We start from the raw sequence: 21,729 nt of genomic DNA on the forward strand, positions 1-21,729 counted from the left end.
TTTCTCTTCTCTTTATATTGTTTCTCTCTTTTTCATTATCTGAAAGGTTTATTTGTTTGTATGTACCTTTGAAACTATACTTGTATTAATAAAAATGGCTAAAGGTTTTCTAAATGGAATCCATATAAGCCGATAAAATAAAAGAAATATTGGGCTGTGAAATGCCCACTTCATAAGTCTCACTAGACTCAATTTACTTTTTCAGACTAAACCTGCACTTTCTCTGTTGTACTGCCTCTCGATTCTTCTAACTTTTCTCATACGCCCTACCTTAGCGGTAAAGGCGGCACATCATTCTTCTTGGACTAGTTCCTCTCCTCCTGTGAAGAATCTGCCTTTATTTTGTTCATTTTTTCCTTTGAATAGAAGTTCTTTCTCTAAACCCCTCTTTCATTTCTTTTTCTTTGTAGGCAACTCAGTCCTCTTCAAGCCATTTAGAAGGACCTAAACTCTCTTCTTTTCTTTCCCTTCTGCTTTTTTAATTTCTTGGTGGTTTTTCCTTTCTAAGCATCACTTACAAATGTTACATTTTCTAGCCCCAAACCTTTTCCTCCCAGATTTCATTATATTCCCCATCTCGTCCTCCTAATTCTCAATCCCTACTAGATATTTCTGTTCCTAAACCCTTCTGTCGCCTCTCACTCAAGTTTTCTCCCTTTTAGCTCCCAAACAATGCCATTCCTCGCCTTCTCGCCACATCTTTTGTTCCTGCCTCTAGCCCATCTTCTCTCTGCACTTTCCACGAACTGACCTTCTATCCAGCTCCTTCTGTCTGATATTTCTTATTGTGTTAAGTCAGATATAGTAAGTCGGATATAGGAGATGGACAAGAGGACATGTTTAAACAAGATGTTTTATTTCTGAAAATAAAGAAAACCACCTCAAAGGCCTCCCTCGAGGACGAGTTCCCTGCTCTAAAAAACAAACTGGTGCTCGTCGGCATGTCTTGCAAATAGTCTGTCCTCTGTCAAACCTATGCTAACCTAACATCTGTCGTATGCGACAAATTCTTAGATTTCGTCACTTCTCCCCACCAGGAAGCCACTTACCATGAGGCCAGGGTGATGAGGCCGCTATCCGCTAGTCACCTCGGGGTGATACACAGCAGGAGGATCAATATGTATCAAAGGACACTAATCATGCAGAAGGAAGCATAGAGAACAGGGTCTGGGACCCTCAACCAAAAGGGTAGATCTTTGCCAGTCATTTTTCTCGTGGCAGTACTTGGCAAAGGAGTGAGCTAAGTCTGCCAGAAGAAAGAGAAATACAGTTGTGGGACCTGCCCCCACAAAACAATATCGACATACTTCATCTTCTTTGTGGCAGTACCTGGCAGGAGAGTGAACCAGGTCTGCCAAACGTGAACAAGAGGAAAGCTCTGGTCTGGAACCCACAACTCCAAAGGGAAAATAGCATAAAATCGGTTTGTGGCAGTGCCTGGCAGGAGAGTGAATCAGTACTGCCATACTGACTATGCGAAGAAGGTGAGGTTAAGGGAGTCATTCCCACTGATACTGTAAACTGTGAAACAAAGTGTAAGAAAGGCCAGGGGAAGGGAGACCTTCCCACTGATGTTTAGTAAGTCTGTGTCAAGGGCGGCGTCCCGCCTAAAGTTGTGTGCCTGAACTAGCGTGGTGATATGTTGCGATGATGCTCCTCCAGACGTGTTGCCCTAGAAATGCGAGAAATGAGTTTGGCAAACCATGGGAATATGGAACCTGGTGTTGTCAGCTCAACTCCCCACACCACGTAGACTCCCCGCCTCTCTCCCCCCCCCCCCCTGTTTACGGGATGTAGGGACAGTGGGAAAACTGATATAATAAAAGTTTATACCAGAAACCATGTCACCTGTGCGTCAGTCTCCACCTTCTGCACCCTTACACCTACCGCTATGAAAAGAAGAAAGACGATCTAAGTTTTGTCTTAAAATAGGGTTACTCTTCCCCCACTTGGGTAAATAAGTGCTGGCTGTTTTTCTGACCCCACCAGAAATTGTTTTTCCAGCTCTTGGCCTGGTAGGTCCAAAAACAAACAAAAGTGTCTGTGTTCTTTTGGTAAAAACAATGGCTTGATCAGCTAATCCTAACAACTTTTGCTTTATCCCCTGTTCATGGATGTATTTAAACCTAACAAGTTACTCTGTATCGGTGGATATTCACAGAACACAACTTTTTCTTTATCGCTGGTTGGAGGTCTCAATTTTCAGCCTCTGGTAGGCTACAGGCCTGCTTAGCCCAACTTTGGTCCTTGCTTTGATTGTTATTTCTCTCGCCCCCTTTTGGGAGCTTCAGATTATCAGCCTGATGTGGGCTACATTGTGGCGTCGCCGCCCTCCATTTGCTGATACTCTAATGCTGCATACCTTCTTTCCAGCGACGGTGCTCAATACTGGAGGAAATCTCTCTGGCCAGCGCAGACCAGCGTTCTCGTCATGGTTCTGAACCGTGCAGTCTGCTTCTTTGTGTGCGTTCTTCCCTTTGGTGTTGAAGTGGATGCCGGTACGTTTCTTGTCACTTGGTGTTGCTTCCTCTTGCAGCAGTCCCGGGCTCATCGGGATTCCCGTTTTCGTCCAAGCGGCAGTGTTCTGCGGGCTACCTTGGGGTCTTCACGCACCACGCTGACTGCATTGCTCACCGGTTCTGCTCCTCCTACGAGTGAGAGCCAGAGTGAGAAACGCTAGCTGGGCAAGCCAGCATTTCTCGCTCTGGCTGATTCTCTTGTTCCCTTGATGTGTAGGTGTTTTTAGGTCCTTCCCTGGAATGAAGGAGAAGATTCCATTGGTTCTGGGTTTTACAAAAAAGGCTGCAACAAAAATAGGTTAGAAACTAAGCAATCCACTTTAAAGGGGCCCTGTACTTGATTACCCTGTTCAGTTCCCATATAAACAGCAAATGCTTGGGACTTTGCAGTGAGGGGGAGATGAAATTGAATCTGTACTTGGGCATTCAGTGTTCATTGGGGGTGGGAGCACCCTAGTGGGATCCCGCTTGCCCTGCTCCCAAGGGAGTTTATTGCATAGCAGGCTCACCTCCGTAGTCTCGAAGGGGGTGGCTTTCCCTTAGGGAAAAGGGACAAATTCCCTGGATTTGTACCAACATTTACTTTGTTGTTATACAGTGCTTTTGGAAAGCACTTCATAAATAAATACAAATAATACATGACAGCTAAAGACCAAAACATAACATTATCTTGTATTAACCACGCACAAACTGTGCACACAAAGAAAAGTTCCTTTGCCACCATGTGGCTGCCCAGTGCCCTGGGACTTTTATAATCTCGGGTGACACATGTTCAGTGTGCCACTATTTGACGACTTCTAACATAAGACCTCATACAGTACATTCAATGTTTCTTTTACAGTCTTGGAAAATGGCCTAAAACTGAAAACCTGCTGATCTTTACTTTACGCACATCCAGCATTAGAAAGAATTGGAGATCTGTACTAGTAGCAGGGAGCTTTTTTTGTACTAAAGCATAGTAAAGTTGCAGAATGCCATTTCCAGCAGAGCGCTGTATATTGTTCAGCTTGCGACTTCAGTTTCATGAACTGAAGACCACAGATATCATTTGGGTTACAGTTTTCATCTCATAGACTGATTTATCATGCTTTTATATGCCTGTGAGCCGAAAGGGAAAGACAATGTTGCTGTTCAGATTGCGCAAGGCATTTGATGTCTCATGTACTTTAAAGCCCCCAAATCACTCACTATTGAAGGCACTACATCACTTACTGATTGTGATGCTTAATTTATCTTGTGGGTGCTTTTTCCACGGTGTGGTAGGAAAGCAGATGAGTTGAGCCACTGCTGGATGGTGTACCAATGCAAAAAAGCTCCATCACCTTGGCGCTTAACTATAGCCTTACCCTTTTTGGTAATTGTGCAGTACGATAAAACTGGTGGACAGCACTGTCATGTAGCTCATATAGAAAGTGGTCCCGCTTAAAGACCCAGTGAGGTGGGAGGATGGGGGATCATCACGCATTTTGAAAGTCTGTAATTTTAAGTTTCACTGAGACAGAATTTACTACAGTAATCGGGGCTTGGCGTCTGTTAAGGGAGTTTTCATAAAGTCCACTTGAGGTAAGACCTCATAAAACTATTGTTTGGCATACAGGTCCCCAACTCGTAGTATACATCTGTACTACTCCAGGAACGTTGGTAGAGTGGCAGAGCAGTCAGGCTTATATAGGAGGAAGATGTGAGCTCTAGGTAAGTACACTCAACCCAGTTAGTACAGTAGTCCAAAGAAACACCTACACAGATAATGCTATATTAAAATATATAATTTATTATATTTATACAAAGTGGGTAGATACATACTTAGTTCACTTAACCAACACACATAGGAATTCTTAATAATACTTTTCAAAGGGCATTACTTGGATAGTAGTTGTTCGCGGTACGATTATTACTGAGTTTGACACTAATGACCTCTCTACCGTATTATCGGTAATACCACGTACTCTTGTTAAGATGAAGATATACAGTAATTGCATTTAGTTAGCAAAACCACATAAGATAAAGTCTTTCAGGAAGGAAAAAAGTTGGTTAGTTACACAGCAGCAGAGCCTAACGTTCTAAAGACACTTTCTTGGCTAACTAGCGCTTTTAAAGTCCAATCCCTAACTATACAAAAAAATCGGTGTCTGATTGGATTCAAAGTCTTAAGCAGCAGCAGAACAGCAAAGGTTCCTTAGGATACTTTTAGTCTTTAGGAAAAGATACTTGTAGAATTAACACAATGAGGGGAACCCTGCAAAAGGTCTCCCTTAAGGGACTCAAGCTCTCAGCTTTTGTCAGGGGTAATGGGCAATCTGTACACCTTTTCACGTATTCCATTCAATGTGGACCGACTTCTTGGATCAAGGTAAGTTATACCTTTTCTCTCCACAGTACCTTGGGTTAGAAGAAATGTTTGTAGCTGGATTTTCCTCTATTCAGCAGCGACGGACCCGGCCTCCAGCTTCCTCGGTCTGGTGACGAGAGGACGGACTCTGAAGGCGAGGTCTCAGCAACAGTCTTGAGAGAGGACCCTTGGCAGGGATTACCTCAGTCTCCTTGGACAGTCTGAGGTTTTGGTGCATTTTTCTCCTCATCAACAAAGGGCAGTATTCGTCTGGTTGATCTTCTACGATTCTGCAGTCCTGAACTCTGGAGTGGGGACACAGATGAGTCGGATCATATCTCTGGAGGTTCACCTGGCGCTCAACAAAGACTTGGATGGATTTGGCCTCTCAAAGATGTTGCACTTCAAATGGGTCGGAGGTCTAGAAAACAGGGCCAGGACAGCAGTGGTCTCTTCATGGTGATAAGGGTCTGCAGGCATCTCTGGTGGTCTTCACCTTCGGTAACTTCAGTTTGCAGTGGCCGACTTGACTTACCTCATGAACCTCACCTTTTATTCAGTTTCATCACACACTCCTCTGAAAACGCTCAGCATTTTATAGAAGGGGGTAGGTGGCTGTCCAATTAGCACAGCCAGCCCCCTGTGGGAACTGGTTCCCTTTAGGCAGACAGGGCAGGGGAATAAATAACTCCTCCCCAATTTCCTACCTGCCCAGACACACTGGAGCCTAGGTGGGGGACCCCGAAGGGTTCCCACCAAAGGGGACACACACACACACACACACACACACACACACACACACACACACACACACACCGCCACCATGTTAGAACATAGGTCACTCTATTGTGCACAACCGAGACTGCGAATATAGTCTGCAGTAAAAAAAAAAATAGCACAATAGTGGGTAGACCACATCCACTGCCACCAGCCATAACTATTTTAAGAGATGTGGAGGAAAGCAGACACCATAGTAAAGGTAAAACAGAGTTCCAAAATTCAGAGCAAATAAGAATGAATGAGTGGAAAAAGGTGCCACTCATTCAGGATAGAAAGAAAAAGGTCCAGAAGTTCAGAAAAAAGTGATAGGGGTCTCACTAGGAGAGGGGATGAAGCATACAAATCTCCCTAACAGCGCCTCAGCCAGGGCCACTTGGTTTTTGCGCCCCAGGTAAACCCAAATAGTCTAGTCCACACCTTGTAGTATGCCAGACACCACTCAACCTGTGTAGTGCCATCTAGTAGGGACGTGGGGGGGTACAAACTTCGGCACCCATGGCTGCTCCTTTTTAGTGCTTCCATGTAATGGATCAACTATCTTTTTTATGGTACTGCTTTTTTTTATCTTTTTATTAATTTTAACGTACAACAAGAATAACACCCCTCCCTCACCTCCACCCTCATGCCACCCCTAATTCCCTTGGACTCGAGACGACTTAACATTGTTACCAGTCTTATGAAAAGAAAACTGAGTTAAGCTTCAAAACAGATCGAGAATATGAATATTATGGGGACACCACTGGAGCATATAGTCACTCTGAAGATATTGGAGAACCGGGCCCCAGTCCAAATGAAAGTTCTCGGTGGCTCCCTGCAGTTTGCATGACATCCATTCCATAATTATAAAGTGCCATACCTTTCTTAGCCATTGGGGTTGTGTCGGGGGGCTTCTGCTGTTTCCAGTCCTGGGCTATGACCAGCCAAGCTCTCAGCCGGACCTCTCAGCCGCCTTTGATTTGGTGGATCATAAAGTCCTCTGTAGTCACCTGGATTCTGCCGCCCATTTCTCCCCGGAAGCCATCAGATGGATTAAGTCATTTCTGAGTGAAAGAACGATGAGTCTTCTCCCCTTCAGCAGCGGCAGATCCCACCCTTATCTCATGCGGAGTCCCCCAGGGCTCCTGCGTCTCCCCAACTCTATACAATATCTTCACCAAGCCCTTGTTTGATGATTTGGACCATCTCGGTATCACCTACACTAACTATGCAGATGATACACAGATCCTCCTCCCGCTTTCTGGGGATCATGCCAAAGACACGGAATTGGTGAACAAGGTATATCTTATCATCCAGGCATGGATGGCCACTCATGGCCTCTGTCTGAACGATGACAAGACAGAGTTGATTATCCTGGGCACCCAAGCTAATATCAAAAAACTAGGTCAGGAATTTTCCTCATTTAACATAGACGGGAATATCATCCAAGTGTCCAAGGACGTAAAAACCCTGGGATTCTATCTTGATTCTACCCTATCCCTTGATAAACAGCTAAAATCCCTTGCCTCCTCCACGGCTTACACATGCAAATTGATAAGAGCCGGTAAACCGTTCTTTTCCAATAAGAGCTGCTTAATCCTGGCTAGAGCCTTAATACTCTCTAGAATTGACTACTGCAACGCTCTTTACTCCGGAGCGAATAAAACTATAACTCAAAGACTGCAAATATTACAAAATAATGCCCTGAGAGCACCACTAGGCATAAACAAAAGATCCCATATCTCTGCCTCCAGACGCTATCACAACTGGTTGACCACGGAGAACAAAATAACACTCAAGATGTTATCCCTGACCCACAAAGCCCTTAATAATTCCTCCCCTAGATATCTGATTGACAAATTCCACAGGAGAACATCCCTCAGACCGACCAGAGCTGTCAATTCTAATTGCCTGACAATACCGAACTTTAGACTCAAAACGATCGGAGGAAATAGCTTTCCGGTAAAGGCCGCAAAAATCTGGAACTCACTACCACAAGACATGAGAGTGGACCTGCCCTACCCTCGCTTTAGAAAAAATGTCATCCAATTCCTCACCTCGACTGACCTCAGCTGACCTTAGTTGAACAATGTCACCTACAACCATGATTGTCCTCACTTTAAACTCTGTATATTTTGTAATTATCTGTGTTCCATGACCTTACGGTTTTTTCCACTGTACGTTTTGCCATGATGTAACCTGTAAGTTGATTGACCTTTCGTGAATTTTGTATATTTTGAAATTCTCTGTTCCAGGGACCTTATTGTACTTTATACTGTATGTTATGCTGTGATGTAACCTGTAAGCTTTGCATTTTCCTGCAACTGCGCCCTGCTACCCTTGGGTCTGGCGCGCATAAAAAATGAATAAACAAACAAACAAGCTGCCACGACCAGAACCATGATTACCCTCCGTTGACGCTTGGAGTACGTTTTCTGTGTGGGGTCCCATATGCCAGCCAACCATACATTGTCCCCAAACCATTCAGACCCCTGAACCATTTTCCCAGCTTGCGCCTTGACCTCGTTCCAGAAGGAGGTGCTGCTCGGACAGGCTCTACAGGTATGTTTCCAGTCGCCTTCCTGACGACATCCATGCCAGCATAAACCGTCCGTGTTAGGAAACATGTCCTTCAGTCTCTTCGGGGTTAAGTGCCATTGCAGCAGAACTTTATGCCACATTTCCCTCGGGTGGATGGACCTCGTCAGAGTGGCGACACTTCGCCATGTCCCTTCCCAGTGGGACCGCAGAATTTATATCCCAAGCGTTCCCTCCCACCTTTTCATGTACAACCAGCTCATTTCTTCCCCTTGCAAATTCAGATGTGCATAAAGGTTTGATATCAACCTGCGCGTACCTGGATCTGTTATCATGTAGTTCTCAAATTGCGTAAGGTCTCTGGTTCCCGCCTCTTCGTTGATCGGGGTGGATAGCCAGTGACACAATTGAACATATCGGTATCTCTCCGTCCGGGCCACTCCCAGTTCTTGTACACAGTCTTCAAACGTCCTAAGTGAGCTGCCTTTGTACATATTACCAATTCTGGTGCAGCCCGCCTGTTTCCAGGGCTGTTTCCAGGGCTTGAAGGCCCTCTGGTCCATCCCTGGTCGGGGTTGTGGCAAAGTGGTGTAAATGGAGAAGGGTGTGTCGTCAAGTTTCCCCCCTTTGTTGCCGAGTCCCATGCGTCAAGAGGAGCGCATAGTATTTTGCTTATTCGCGTGTCTGTACCTTTTGTGAGACCACAAGAGGTTCGAGAGCGGGCCTCCAGCCTCGGCTAGGTCCTGCATTGCCCATTTGGTCTGCGTACAATCTGCCACCCACTCTTTGATGACTTGCAGCTGCACCGCTTCGTAATACCTCTTGAAGTGTCGGAAGGCCAGGCCCCCTTCTTTAACTGCTGCTGTCAATGTGGCCATTGCCACCCTCGGTCTCCTACGCTGCCACACATATGCGGATGCCATCTTGTTTAGAGGGCGAAAGAAGGACCTGGGGAGCCTGATTGGAAGGGCTTGAAAGTGGTACAAGACTTTAGGGAGAATCGTCATCTTCACCGCTGAGATGCGCCCCCACCACGAGGTAGACAGTGGAGTCCATCTTGTCAGCAATTTTTGGAGGTGGTTGAGCAAGTCCGGATGCAGTGTACAGCTGGTTCGTTTTGGAGGTGAGTTTGACTCCGAGATAGGTTATCTTGTCTCGTGCCAGCTTCAGTCCCTGCTCCTGGGCCAGGTTTGAAATAATCACGGGGTCGGTCGATAGGTTCAGTACCTCTGACTTGTTTTTGTTTATTTTAAGGCCTGAGATGGCTCCAAAAGCCTCAAACTCGCTCAACAGTGTGGGGAGGGATCTGGCCGGTTCAGTCAAAGCCAGCAGCATATCGTCGACGAATGCCATGGCTTTGTGTTCCACCCCAGCTGTCTGCATTCCCTTTATTAGGTGCTGTTGTCATATCCTTGCCAGGAGAGGCTCTAGAAACAGGGCATACAGGAGGTAGGACAGCGGGCACCCCTGCTTCGTGCCTCTCGTCTGCGCCACAGTTTTGGACAGGAAACTGTTAACTGTGATTCTTAAGGTGGGACTTTTATAGTTTGCTTTTAACATCCCCATGAAGGAATCCCCGAAGCCCATATGCGCCATTGTACGAAAGAGTTGCGACCATTCAACTCGATCAAACGCTTTTTCAACGTCTAAGGCGACTAATATTGCCTCGATGTCCATGCGTTCGGCCTTTTCTATTATGTGGCACTCTCCTGGTGTTATCCGCTGCTTGCCTTATGGGGACGAAACCCGACTGTTCCGCGTCCACCAGAAAGGACAAGTGCACCATTATCCTATTTGCTAAAACTTTAGTAAAAAGCTTTGCATCCAGATTGATTAGTGCAATCGGTCTATATGATCCTGGGAGGGTTGGATCTTTGTCCGGCTTCAGGAAGAGCACTAATTTTGCCTCGTTCATTGACGCTGTAATATTACCCCGGGATTTGAAGGTGTTAAACAGTTTTGGAAGCCTGGGGGCCAGGACATGTTAAAATCTCTTGTAGAAGGCTTCAGTAAACCCATCCGGGCCTGGTGCCCTATTCCTGGGGTGTTGTTTGATGGCCTGCAATACTTCCTCCTGCGATATGTCCGAGTCTAATGCTTCCCGGGCTTCCTCAGACAGTTGTGGGAGGGGTACTTTCTGAAGATATAATTCTTGGTCCTCCTCTTTTGGAATACAGGTGGTGTACAGGTCCTGATAAAAGAATCTCATAATCTCACCCATTTCGTCGTTGGTTGTTTTCCGGGCACCAGATGGATCCACCAGCGCCAGAATGGATCTCTCCCTGGCCACCTCCCCGAGCTGCCGGGCGAGTAGGGCGTCCGCTTTATTGACAAGGATGTAATATCTAGATTTCGTTCTCATGAGCGCGTGGCCCACTTTACGGGTATGGAGAAGTTCCAGCTGGCCCTGGATGTGCTGCATGGCCCGCCTTTTGGCCCTGCTGGGGTTAGCCGCTGCCTCCCTCTGCGCGTCACGCAATTGTTTCCAGGTCCCTCTCCCTTTGCACTAGTTGTTTATCATTTTCATGGCTATTAATTCACCCCGCAGAACTGCCTTGAAGGCATCCCAAACAGTGTCTTGCGGGGTCTCCCCCGTGTCATTTTCGTTGAAATACGTGTCGATCTTATCTTGAATTTCTACCGCCAGCACTGGGTCCTGCAGGAGCTCCTAGGGAAATCGCCAGGTCCACACTCTGTCCCCTCTGGTTTTGAGTGCCATGACCAAAATTATTGGAGCATGATCGGAGAGGACGATGGGGCCTGTTTCCACCTCCCTAATTGTGCCTAACAGGGCCGTGGAGACCAATATATAGTCTATTCTCGATAGAGAGTTGTGGACATAGGAGTAATGCGTAAAGTCCCGCTTGTCCCCATGTTTTACTCGCCAAGCGTCTGATAGGGAGAGGGAGTCAAATGTCTTTTTAGTGCCTCCGAGGGGGGCCTTCGATCCTTCGTTGGTTCTACCCGTCCTGTCCTGGGGTTCCAAGCCAGGTTCAGGTCTCCTCCCAATAGGATTTCTCCTGTCACGAATTGTTCAAGAGATGCCAACATGTCCTTAAGGAACGCTTCTTGGGCCACATTGGGGGCGTAGGCCGACGCCAGAGTGAGAGGCCTCCCTTCTACCATAATGTTCAGGAAGATATACCTCCCTTCCTTGTCGGATCTGTGGTCATGGATCTGTGCTTTCAGAGTGTCCTTTATGGCCACCAGGACCCTGCCCTCTTCTCCTCCGCATTTGACTGAAAGACATGCTTCGCCGCTTTTATCTTCAAACTGGTTTTATCACTTTTCTTTATATGCGTTTCCTGATACAGAAGAATGTTCACTTTCTGCTTCCAGGCCTGTCTATCCAATTTGGCCCTTTTCGTGGGGCTGTTCATGCCTCTTACATTCTGCGAGAGCACTATCACCGGGATCCTATTTGTTGTGTTCATTGTAAGACTGGTTGGTAGATTTGTTGCGGCCGCCTTTTTCCCCTGGTGACTGTCCTGCCAAAAAGTCGTCTCATCGCCCCTAACTTGTAGACGCCCCCCCTCCCCATTCCCGCCCTCAACAAAACCCTTGAGGTCAGGGCCGGGTTGCTACGTGCCCTGGGACGGAATGTCCAGTGCTCCCGGCTCACATTTTCCCTCAAACACTTTGTGGGGAGTCCTAAACCCCACTAGAGATTCCATTGGATTCCTTCTGGTTCCTTTCCTCGGCCTGCTATTTGTTTATCGGGCGTGTACAACGCTTTCCTCTTCTCCAAATTGCAGTGCATCAGCTGACCTTGATTTATTCTAGGTTCAAAGAGTGCCTGGCGTGCCCCTGGGTCTACCTGGCTTTTCTTACTCTTCCTTTCTTGTGTATCGTCTCCTATCCCTCCTGCTGGTTCGGCCCCTTGAGCCTCCTCTGGGTTTTCGGGTGTGCCCCATCTCCTCCACTCGTTATGCCCAATATCGTTTCTCCCTCTTCACAGGTAGTAATCCGGTGTTGGACTCCCTCCCATGTAAACAGGAGACCGAACGGGAAAGTCCATCTGTATTTCACCTGGGCCGTAGACAGGTGGCGGACCACCGGGCCCATCAGCCGTCTCTTGAGCAGGGTAGCTTGGGCCAAATCCTGGTATAATTGTACTTCCTGGCCGTTCCCTTTTAAGGAGGTCTATCTGGCCTTCCTCAATATCTGCTCTTTCTGGGTATATGATGTTATGGCCACCAGCACATCCCTGGGTCTCATCCCCTCTTTTTGGGCCCACTCTGTGGATTCGGTCGATCCCAATCTCTTGGTCTACTTCTGCTAGTATCTCAATGAAAAGTTGCGTGACCGTCGACTTCAGGTCTGTCTCCTTTATGGTTTCCGGCAGGTTTTTGATTCTGATATTGGATCTCCTTGATCTATTTTCAAGGTCCTCGCATTGCTGTTCTAGGTACATGGTAGTCTGGGCAACCCTATCTAGAGTCTCTTCAGATTTTTTGGAGTCTTCCTCTATTTGCTGGAGTTTTCTTTCCACTTTATCAGTTCTCTCCCCCAATTTGGTGACATCCTGTCTGATTTCCTGGATTGATTGCATAATCTCTCCCCGAAGGAGTTTAAATTGCTCTTGGACAGATGTGAGTAGTTGCGATTGAAGTTCTTTAAAACCTGTTTGCATGTCCTCTTTATTCATTGTGCTTCCTTCGGTCCTTCCTCGGGTTGAGAGGGGGGCTAGCAGGGGGAAATCCTCTGGTGTGGGTGCGAGGCCGTCTTGCGTCCCCAAACGCTGCTTTAAATGCCTTCCCTGGCTCCTCGGCGGGGAAGGCTGCGTGGAGGACCTGGACCGGGATTTTGACATTTATGCTCCTTGCTGGGCCTGATGGTGGTGGGCCGCAGGGGTTCAGTAGGTTTGCTATGAGAGGCCAGAGGGGGTTCTTGTTGTGGACCGGGGGGAATTTCGTGGCACCACCTACTTCTAAGGGAGGACTGACCTCAACTGACCGTGAGTTACTTCTGCCGCGTTTTACATTTCTATAGCTTTTGACTGTTGGGGCGGCGCATTTAGATAGTTGGCGGGGGAAGCTTCCGTCTCAGTATCTGCTGGAATGGGAGCTTTGGGTCCACATTGCTTGTGTGGCCCCTGTACGCGAGGATCCAGATGGAGGAGACTCGCTCTCTCCTCCGTGGCCGTTGAGTGTATCTCTCCTCACCTTCTATGTGGAGGGGAGTGGACCTCTGGCCGCTCCCGGGCGTATGGAGACTGTCCCGCCCTGAGAGGTGCGTCAGATCCCGGCGGTTTTATCGACCTATGGCCAATGATGTGTGTGGTGCGGATCTTTACAGGCTTGTCCGCTGGGGGTGCCCCCACTCCGGTTCCCGCAGTGCTGTTGGATACAGGAGAGCTGTAAAAGACTGGTAGGGGGTGTCTGTACTTCCGCTCTCTATATGGTAGAGGAGAGGCACAACGTCCCCAGCCAAGATTCTCTATATGGTAGCAATGGTCGAGCAATCAAGGCCTAGCTTCTCAGGAGGTGATGCGGGCTGGTTCTTAAGTACAGTGTAGTCCCCAAACCCCCACAAAGGAATGTCCACACACTTTATTACCGAAAACAGTCTTTATACAATTAATATTCAAAGGTATGTACACGATCACAATAACGCACTTTGTACTCGGAAGTCAATAATGATAAATATATGCAATTCTAAAGTGGTACCACTAATGTTATCGAATCTCATTAAAGTGCATCAACTGTACGGTTAAAATGTCACACAGATTAATAACGAGGAAACCAGCAATAGAGATAGGCAGGAATGTAAGATGGTTGAAACAATAGGCAGAATGCTGGCCCCGTTACTGTTGGGCAGAAACTTGTGCAGTTCCCGCTGGGACCACTGCAAAAGATTTAAGACTACAGGTTTTTAGCAGTAAACCCACTTGGTAGCAGTCTGTACCACACAGATTCACTTGGTAGCTGTGGCTGAGCAGTCAGACTTCCCTCAAGAAGAGTTAGGCAGTATACAGAGTATTCACAATAGGTCAAAAGAACACAGTAGAACAAGTAAACACTGACCATGGCTTGGTGTAAAAGAGATATAATTATTTATTTAAAACCACATCTAGAAAAACACACAGGCACTAATAGTAAGCAATTCAAAAACATGGTCACTAAAAGATATACACTCCCTTAGAAAAATATTAGACAAGTCTTAAGTAAAGCCCCACTTATTTTCAGACAGCGGTGAGCGCTTAACGTAGATGGCACTCTAATAATTCGTTTTAAAAGGGAGAGAAAAGCAGAGAATACATTGGAACAGATCCCAACACGTTTTCACGAACACAACAAGAGAGGAAGGCAAAGTCACACCGTGAAGTTAGAGTTCAGTAGGCTGGATCCACTTTAAGAGGATCAAACAAAATGTGTCCAAGGTCACACGGTTGCCGTGCACAAAAGTCTTGAAAAGGTTCAAAAAGAGTTGGATCAAAGAAAGGGACCAGTAAGAAGGTCAAGGCGGCCAGCCCAGTCCAGAAGGTTAAGGGGTTATTATTACCTTGTAGCATTCTTTAGAAAGGGAGGCCTGGCGGATACAGTACCTTAAAGTGGTGAGAATCCTCCAGCGGGGGCAGTTGTTTCTGGTGCGGATGCAAGTCGGTGCTTCGTCCGGGGGAAGAGAGGATCTCGTCGGGGCGGAAGACAGGAGTCCGTTGCACTGCCAGGGAAGAAACCAGCTGCAGAGTTTCTCAGGTAAAAGGAGCAGTCCTTTGATTCGCGGTCCAGTGGTAAGTGGCTATCCAGTTGCCGGGGTGCTTGGCACGGGCAATTCGACCACAAGCCGGTGTAGTGTGTGAAGAGAAGAAGGTAAAACTGGTTGTGCCCACCAGTCAGGAGAAGAAGCCTCTCCAGCCGGGAGATCTTCTCTGTCGTCGGGAAGTGGTGAGTCGGTTCCGCAGGGCTCCACCGGTGGTGTCGTCGTGGTAGGTCGGCTCAGCTTCTCCCTCGTCGGATTCTCAGGTCCTGTGGCGACTTCTCAAGTTCCAGTCCCCAAAGCCCTGATTTTATGCAGCACACCCCCATTCACTCAGCCTAGCTGTCAATCAAACATGCTAAGTGGTGAGCCGGCCGGCTCACCACTTGGGCCAATCACACAAGAGTGCGACTTGAGTTAACAACCCCTGTGGTACCCAGAGTGGCACCACTTTTGGAGGCTTCTGTGGAGAAGCCCGCCAAAAAGTGGAACAAAGGGCTCGACTTGGGTTGGAGTCACAGAAGAGAACACAAACGCCATTTTAGAATCTAGTCCTGGCAAAAAATACCAACCAGCAAATTAATATTAAATAAATAAACCGGCGGCATGTTTGAGGCTATGAGAATTAAATAATTAAAGTTGGTAGCCTCGAACAATGGGAAAATCCCATAGGAATATATTCGCGGTCGAATATAAAAAGTAGTTTCCACTGCCACCAGCCAAAACTCGATCAGGGGGGACAGAGAAGTGCCCCCTCGACTAACAGATCCTGGGGCAATCGAATTGCCCCGACCAGCACGTCCACAATATGATGGTTTGTACTGGTTTCTGTTAATAATTTGGGACTAGTAAAGCCACTGGTGACTTTACATGCCCTGGCAGACAGTAGTCAGTCCCAGGGTATAGAGTCTATGGTGGGGTGTCACTATGACACCCCTGTGTCACTGCACGGAGGGTGCTGTGTAACACACATAGTAAAAACACATGAGACCCTATGGAGTAAAGGACCCCATAGCCCATAAAACACATGAACAGTCAAAGGAACACCATAAATCATGTCCAAGAGTGGGAGAAAGAGTCTCACTCTTGGCAGGAGAAAAAAAACAAACTCCAGAAATCCAGCAAAGCTGCTGGGGAACTCACTACGTTAGGAAATTCAGCCTAAAGAGAGAATTCTCCTTAACAGTTACCTAGTGTCATGATCTCTGCTTCCAAAAGGTCAGGGTTTTCCCAACTCCCTTGGAAGCAGATCCATAACCCAGGTTCCGAGTGCCAACCAGTCCCAATTGGGACCTTTTGGACCCAGTCCTGGCGCCAGTGGCACCAGGCTCATAAATATGCCCAGTCCCAGCGCTGGAAGCGCCGGGCTCATAATGCTTGGGTGGACTTACCTGCAGCAGACCATGCTGCTTACTTGCCTGCCAGTTGAGCCTCTGATCCTCTTCTGTTTGGAACTACTTTTCCTGTTGGGTGGGGCAGGAGCCACTCCCTAGATTCAGAACACTGGAACTCTTCTGGAAAGCAGGAACTCTTTTCTTACCTAGGCGTGGCTGTGGAAGGAGACACCTAAGAACTACAGGAGGCTATTTAAACCGCACCCGATGGATGAATCTTGCTTTGCGTTATTCTGCATCCTCTGCAGCAGAACGCTCATCGTGTCTTTTGCATCTGATCCTGGGCCTAAGGAAAAAGGCTTACCATCCTGAATCCAGTCTTCAGCAACACCTATAAAGACAAGAAAGAACAGGTTAGCATTACGGTCTTCAGTGACAGCTCTTCACTTACCTGGTCCATCGGCTGTCACCAACGCCTCGCGCTGCATTCCGGCATCTGAAAGACAAAGGCTTACCTACTCTTCGTGCGCTCCGGAGGTCTTCACACTGCATTCCGGCATCTGAAAGACAAAAGCTTACCAACTCTTCGCACGCTCTGGAGGCCTTCGGCGCTGCATCCCGCATCTGAAAGACAAAACAAGGTGTGTTTAAAGACATTGGGGAACTTTAATACTCACGTGCCATTACTCCTTTCCACATCTAACCCAGTGGGTATTCCGGCACCCTGCAGCCGCTCCGAACTTGTACCTGCAAAATAAAGACAGTTAGAGCGCATCGTGAAGCAGGCAACAAGCGCTTACTTACATGCTTCCAGGCGCTTCTATTCATCACACGGGCTCCATCTTCAACTCACTTCAGCCCGTCATCCGCCATCGCCGGAACCCTGCAAAACAAGAAACATCATTACTAAAGACTTTAAAGACATTAGAATTACTCGAAACTTACCGTTCGTGCAGTAAACGACGGACAGCAGTCCTCTGAAGTCAAGAGGCCTGCTCCCCTTATCCAGTGAAGAAACTGGTTACAGCACCCTGCCCCGAGGCAGATGGAGAGCACGGCGTTCACTTACCTAAGGTGAGAGCGTTAACCTTTGGGGTTCTACAGGAGAAGAGAAAGGGAAGAAGAGAGAGACATTCAATAACCCAGTTCCTTAATCCCATATTTTCTATCTGCAGACATCTTACCCTTCGAGTCAGACATACAGTGCACAGAGGTCCAGCCCAAAGAGCCAGCCGTGTGTTACACATCACCTTTGAAGATACGGTATACGCCCAGTCAAGACCGGCGCCTCTACGGGAATCAGGTGAGCATTACACCTAGACACAGTTCTGTGTGGAGATCCCCCCACCTGGGCAACCTGTAAAATAAGGATATATCGCACAAGCCCAGTCCAGTCAATAGTCTCACTTCTTCCTATTAAGGTTTTACCCCCCCCCCCCAATGTACCTGGTGGAGTAGAGTTCTCCGACGATGCGTCGACCGATCCTTCTTGAGTGCCTCCCTTTCAGGCGGGAGCCACAGATCGTCAGGGAATCGACGGCCCTTCTCGAGTTCCCTCCCTTTAAGGCAGGAGTCACGGGTCGTCGAACGTCCGACGGTGAACAGGGTGAACTACGGCAGGGAAGTGGCAGCTTCGTTCCTAGCGGTGCTCGTCGACGACAGAGCGTTGGTATCCTGCAAGGAAGAGGCGTGCGGGGCACCTCGGTGACGATAGTTCTGGAACGCTAAGAGATGAAGAACTGTGGCCCAGCAAGGGCGTCGAGTCGTCGGCGTCTCTGTGGTCTTTAGGTGGCGGGAAACCCACCGGTGGATGCTCCTCGGCGCGTCGACGGTCAGGCTTTCTCCTGCGGGAGACAAGCGGGTGACGATGCAGACGAGAGCGTCCGATGATCAATTGAAGTTCTTAGGCAAACGGGAGCACGGCGGCTCCGGTCGGCGATGACGGTCGTCGACAGTGGCGGACAACAGTCAGAGTGCTTCTCCTTGGAGTTCCGCAGCAGTCCCCGTATCGGGTCGGCAGCCTGTCGAAGGTCTGTCTACCAGGGAGCGTTGGCAAAGATCAGCGGTGCACGATGGTCCCTCGTAGCTCGGGAAGAGGGCGCCTTACCAGGTCCTCTCTGGGTCAGTCCTTGGAGGCACAGCAGCTTTCAGATTGTGAAGGAGAACAGCAATTCTTCTCGTCCAACAGGGCTTCAAGGTCAAGCGTCAGTTACTCGTCGTAGTGGACTTCAGCTTCTGAACACGATTCCTAGCAGTGAGAGGTCCCCAGATATACTGTTGATCTCCCATTCATTCCGCTGGGTCACACTCAAGCATCCAATCATGACTAGGGGCATTCGTGCAGGCAGGCAGCCAATCGGGCACATGAGGTATTAAGGCCATTCACTTCTCTCCAGACACTCACAACAAGTTATGTGTATTGGGACAAGTACTGAGCCATTCAACACTCCAAGCTGCATTCATACCGGTTTCGGGCAGGGTTGTCTGTCATTGTGTCAACCACCAGATACTACACACCCACAACACAGAATGCATATTCGTCACACATTCTATTCACCCAGGTCCCACCCACAGGCGGTACCCACAACATACATCACCGGGAAGGCTCCAGCCAGTCTGGCCGGGCCTTCACAACAACACCATATATGGCACTTGCACCCAACATTCAGTCAGGGGTAAGGGACAGAGTCAGGGCTTCCCAGGACTTTGGGAAAACAAGATAATGGGGAATAGAAAGCGAGAGGCCACAGGGGCCATCTTGTTTACCATCAGGAATCAACGGATCCCAATGGCAGGGCCGGGGTATCCCAAAATGGAGGATACTCCGCGCACCTGTCAATTTCAGCATGGAGCTGCCACCAGCCCATACCCTGCTCTGCGGGCCACCCACTGGTGCCCAAACACATACACTAGGGGCACAGGGTTGTACCCCCGCCCATGGGTGCCATAAGGGTATCCCACGGGTCCGTTCACCAAACCAAAAGAGAGCGAGCTGCACCGCTAGGGGTCCCACATGAACTCTTGTGCGGAAAACACGACAGAACACATGATAAAAAGCAGTAAAGGACAAGGATACGGAGGCCCTGTCCCTCCAATGCATTTCCAGCATCACAAGAGCTGCCCCTCCGGCTTATCTTTCCCCCCCTAGGCCTCCGCCCAGCTTCCGCGATGTCCAGGGCTCCCCGGTCCCCGATTAGGGCGCACCTGTGCTTAACTGCGTTCTTCCGCCCTCCTACGCTTCGTCGTCGGGACTCCGCTTCCCCTCGCCTCCTTGATGTTATGGGAGCTCCCCGGGACCCGCAACGGCCCCCAACCGGTTCCTGACTGGCCGAGCGGGGTGCCGCTGCCTGCACTGCTGCCCTGCGGCTCTCTGGCGATGCAGGGGGAAGGAATCCACCTAGACTTGGCTCTGGCCCCCGTCCGGGGGGGGGGGCTGCCTCTGCGCACACTGCACACCCAGCTGCTTCTCAGTGCGGGTGCACTCCGCACAGCGGGCCACTGGTCTTGTTCCTCCGGGGTGCGCTGGCTCTTGCTGCTGCGGGATCCCCACCTGCAGCTCGAATCACCATCATCTAAGAGGGGCCCCCCCGACCTCACGCTATCTGCTGTGAAGCTTGCCAGCTGCGGGCTCTCCCGCTGGCGGGTTCTGCATACGGTGCAGCGCACTGGTCACACGGCGCTCCCCCCCAGGCCCGGGTAGCCGCAATTTTTATCTTTTCCTTCTCACAGGGGGGTCGGGGGGGCAGATCTGCAGTCGTCCGGCTGATGTGCCTTCATAAGTGGGTTAATCACCCAATACGCTCTGTCGATGGGCTAAGTGCTGCGGCCCTGGAAGTAGAGACGGTCGGGCGCATCCTCCGTCAACGGCTGCCATCTTGGAATCCATGGTACTGATCTTTTTAAAATGCATGCTTTTATTTTAAATCAGTTTGTTTTTAATTTGAGGCCATGTTTTAAGAGTATAATAAACATTTATTTTTAAATAAGTAATTGGCCAGAGCGGTTCGACCCCCTCCCCCCCCCCCCCCCAATTCACATGGCTGATTTTTTAAAATGTTATTTTGCTGCAAAGTCCGGTCTGTTTCTCGTTGCTAACAATACTGTGGTTATGAATCTTGTAAAAGTGTACATGAGCTTCACCTCGGAACAGTACAACACTGTACTCTGGTGACCATCGTCAGGATGGCTTTTAGTGGTAAAATTGCAGCAGAGCAGCTACGGTGATGGTTGTCGCTAAACCATATACATGGGACGTCCAGTTTGCATCTAGCACCACATCCTGGGTAGGTGTGGTTAGTTTTCTTAGGTTTATTGATGAAGTGAGCAGTAAGTGTTGGAGGAGGATTGCTGAATTGTATTCTAATCACCACTCTTTTGTTTTTTTCTCTGCACAGTGTACAGCAATAAGTAAACCAGAAACTGAAACGATGCTTTCCTCCAATGTCTGTAATTCACCTGGTACAGATGATCCAGCTGCAGCCATCTGTGAATCATTGGAGAAGTCTGTATTCTTCTCAGAGGAGCCTCCTATTCAAGCTACTTTAAAGTAAGTCTGGTAGGCAATCTCTTGAGGTTAGGTGCAAATAGATGGAAATGGGAGGTGTGAGGGGACTCTTAAATGTTGCAAATAACGCATCTCCAGATTTCAAGGCATATATACAATTCCTAACAGCCTGGAACGCCAATATTATTAACAATTCTGTCAAACTGAAATTGTGTTAAAGCGTTTCACTTCTGAATTTGTCTTGAAGGTGTATATGGCCTCCACTGTTAAGTAGAAACTCAGGCGGCCCTTGAGGCCCTGCAATACATTTTGCCACACTAATAGAAGCTGCAGATTCTGGGGCACACATACCATGGACCACACAATGCAGACTCTGGGACTTCGGTGGCATATTACTGTCCTGACTGAGCACCAGATCTTAGCGTACTCTGACCCTCTTGAGGCTTCGGGCCCGTAATTCTACAGCGGGCTGCTCTGCCAATCCTGCTAACTAACCCTCTCGGGTAGGAGCGACGGCCGGCACAGCAGATCTGGGTGGTTTTTGGGATCTGGAGGAAGAGGGTAGGGTGGCTGCCTCGGGTCATACTCTGGAGACCTTGTGGATATACGAGATGATCACACAGGGATAAACTTCTGGTTAGACAAGAATGTCCGTTTGCCACAATGATGTTTAGACAAGAATGTCCATTCGCCACAAGGATCCTAACTGTGTTGCCAATCTGCCTTAAGGCAATAATCCTTTGTATTTGCTGCAGCAGGGAAATTCTTTTAAATGGCATAAATGAAAATCTACACTGATGAGTGAATCGGATATTTGCGCACCTGCATGTACAAAGCACACAGAAGTGGTAGGGGGCTCTTTGTAGTATCTGGCTGTCACACCCCTCTTGCGAGGTTGACTCTGACAATTAGGACAATTTCCATTTTGGGTTTTCTAAGCCACGTTTTAAGGCCCTTTAAACTTTTTGGTTTTACCCTATTTTTGGATCAGACCTTTTTCAGGTGATCAGGCTTCTACTGAAATCCCCTTCCCATTGGAACCCTTTTTTA

At 48.4% G+C, this 21,729-nt stretch overlaps 1 protein-coding gene across 3 annotated transcripts in view; it reads left to right on the top strand.

Annotated features, from left to right (window-relative positions):
* BUB1B (BUB1 mitotic checkpoint serine/threonine kinase B) overlaps positions 1-21,729 on the top strand; it is an 815,340-nt gene that overhangs the window by 337,795 nt on the left and 455,816 nt on the right. For all 3 annotated transcript variants that reach the window (XM_069637517.1, XM_069637518.1, XM_069637519.1), the window contains one exon: positions 20,570-20,721. In XM_069637517.1, the coding sequence (XP_069493618.1) occupies positions 20,570-20,721 (152 nt within the window). The remainder of the gene's footprint in view (positions 1-20,569; positions 20,722-21,729) is intronic.

This window comes from Ambystoma mexicanum, chromosome 14 (assembly GCF_040938575.1).
Source record: "Ambystoma mexicanum isolate Mex_15411 chromosome 14, UKY_AmexF1_1, whole genome shotgun sequence".
Taxonomy (NCBI): Eukaryota; Metazoa; Chordata; class Amphibia; order Caudata; family Ambystomatidae; genus Ambystoma; species Ambystoma mexicanum.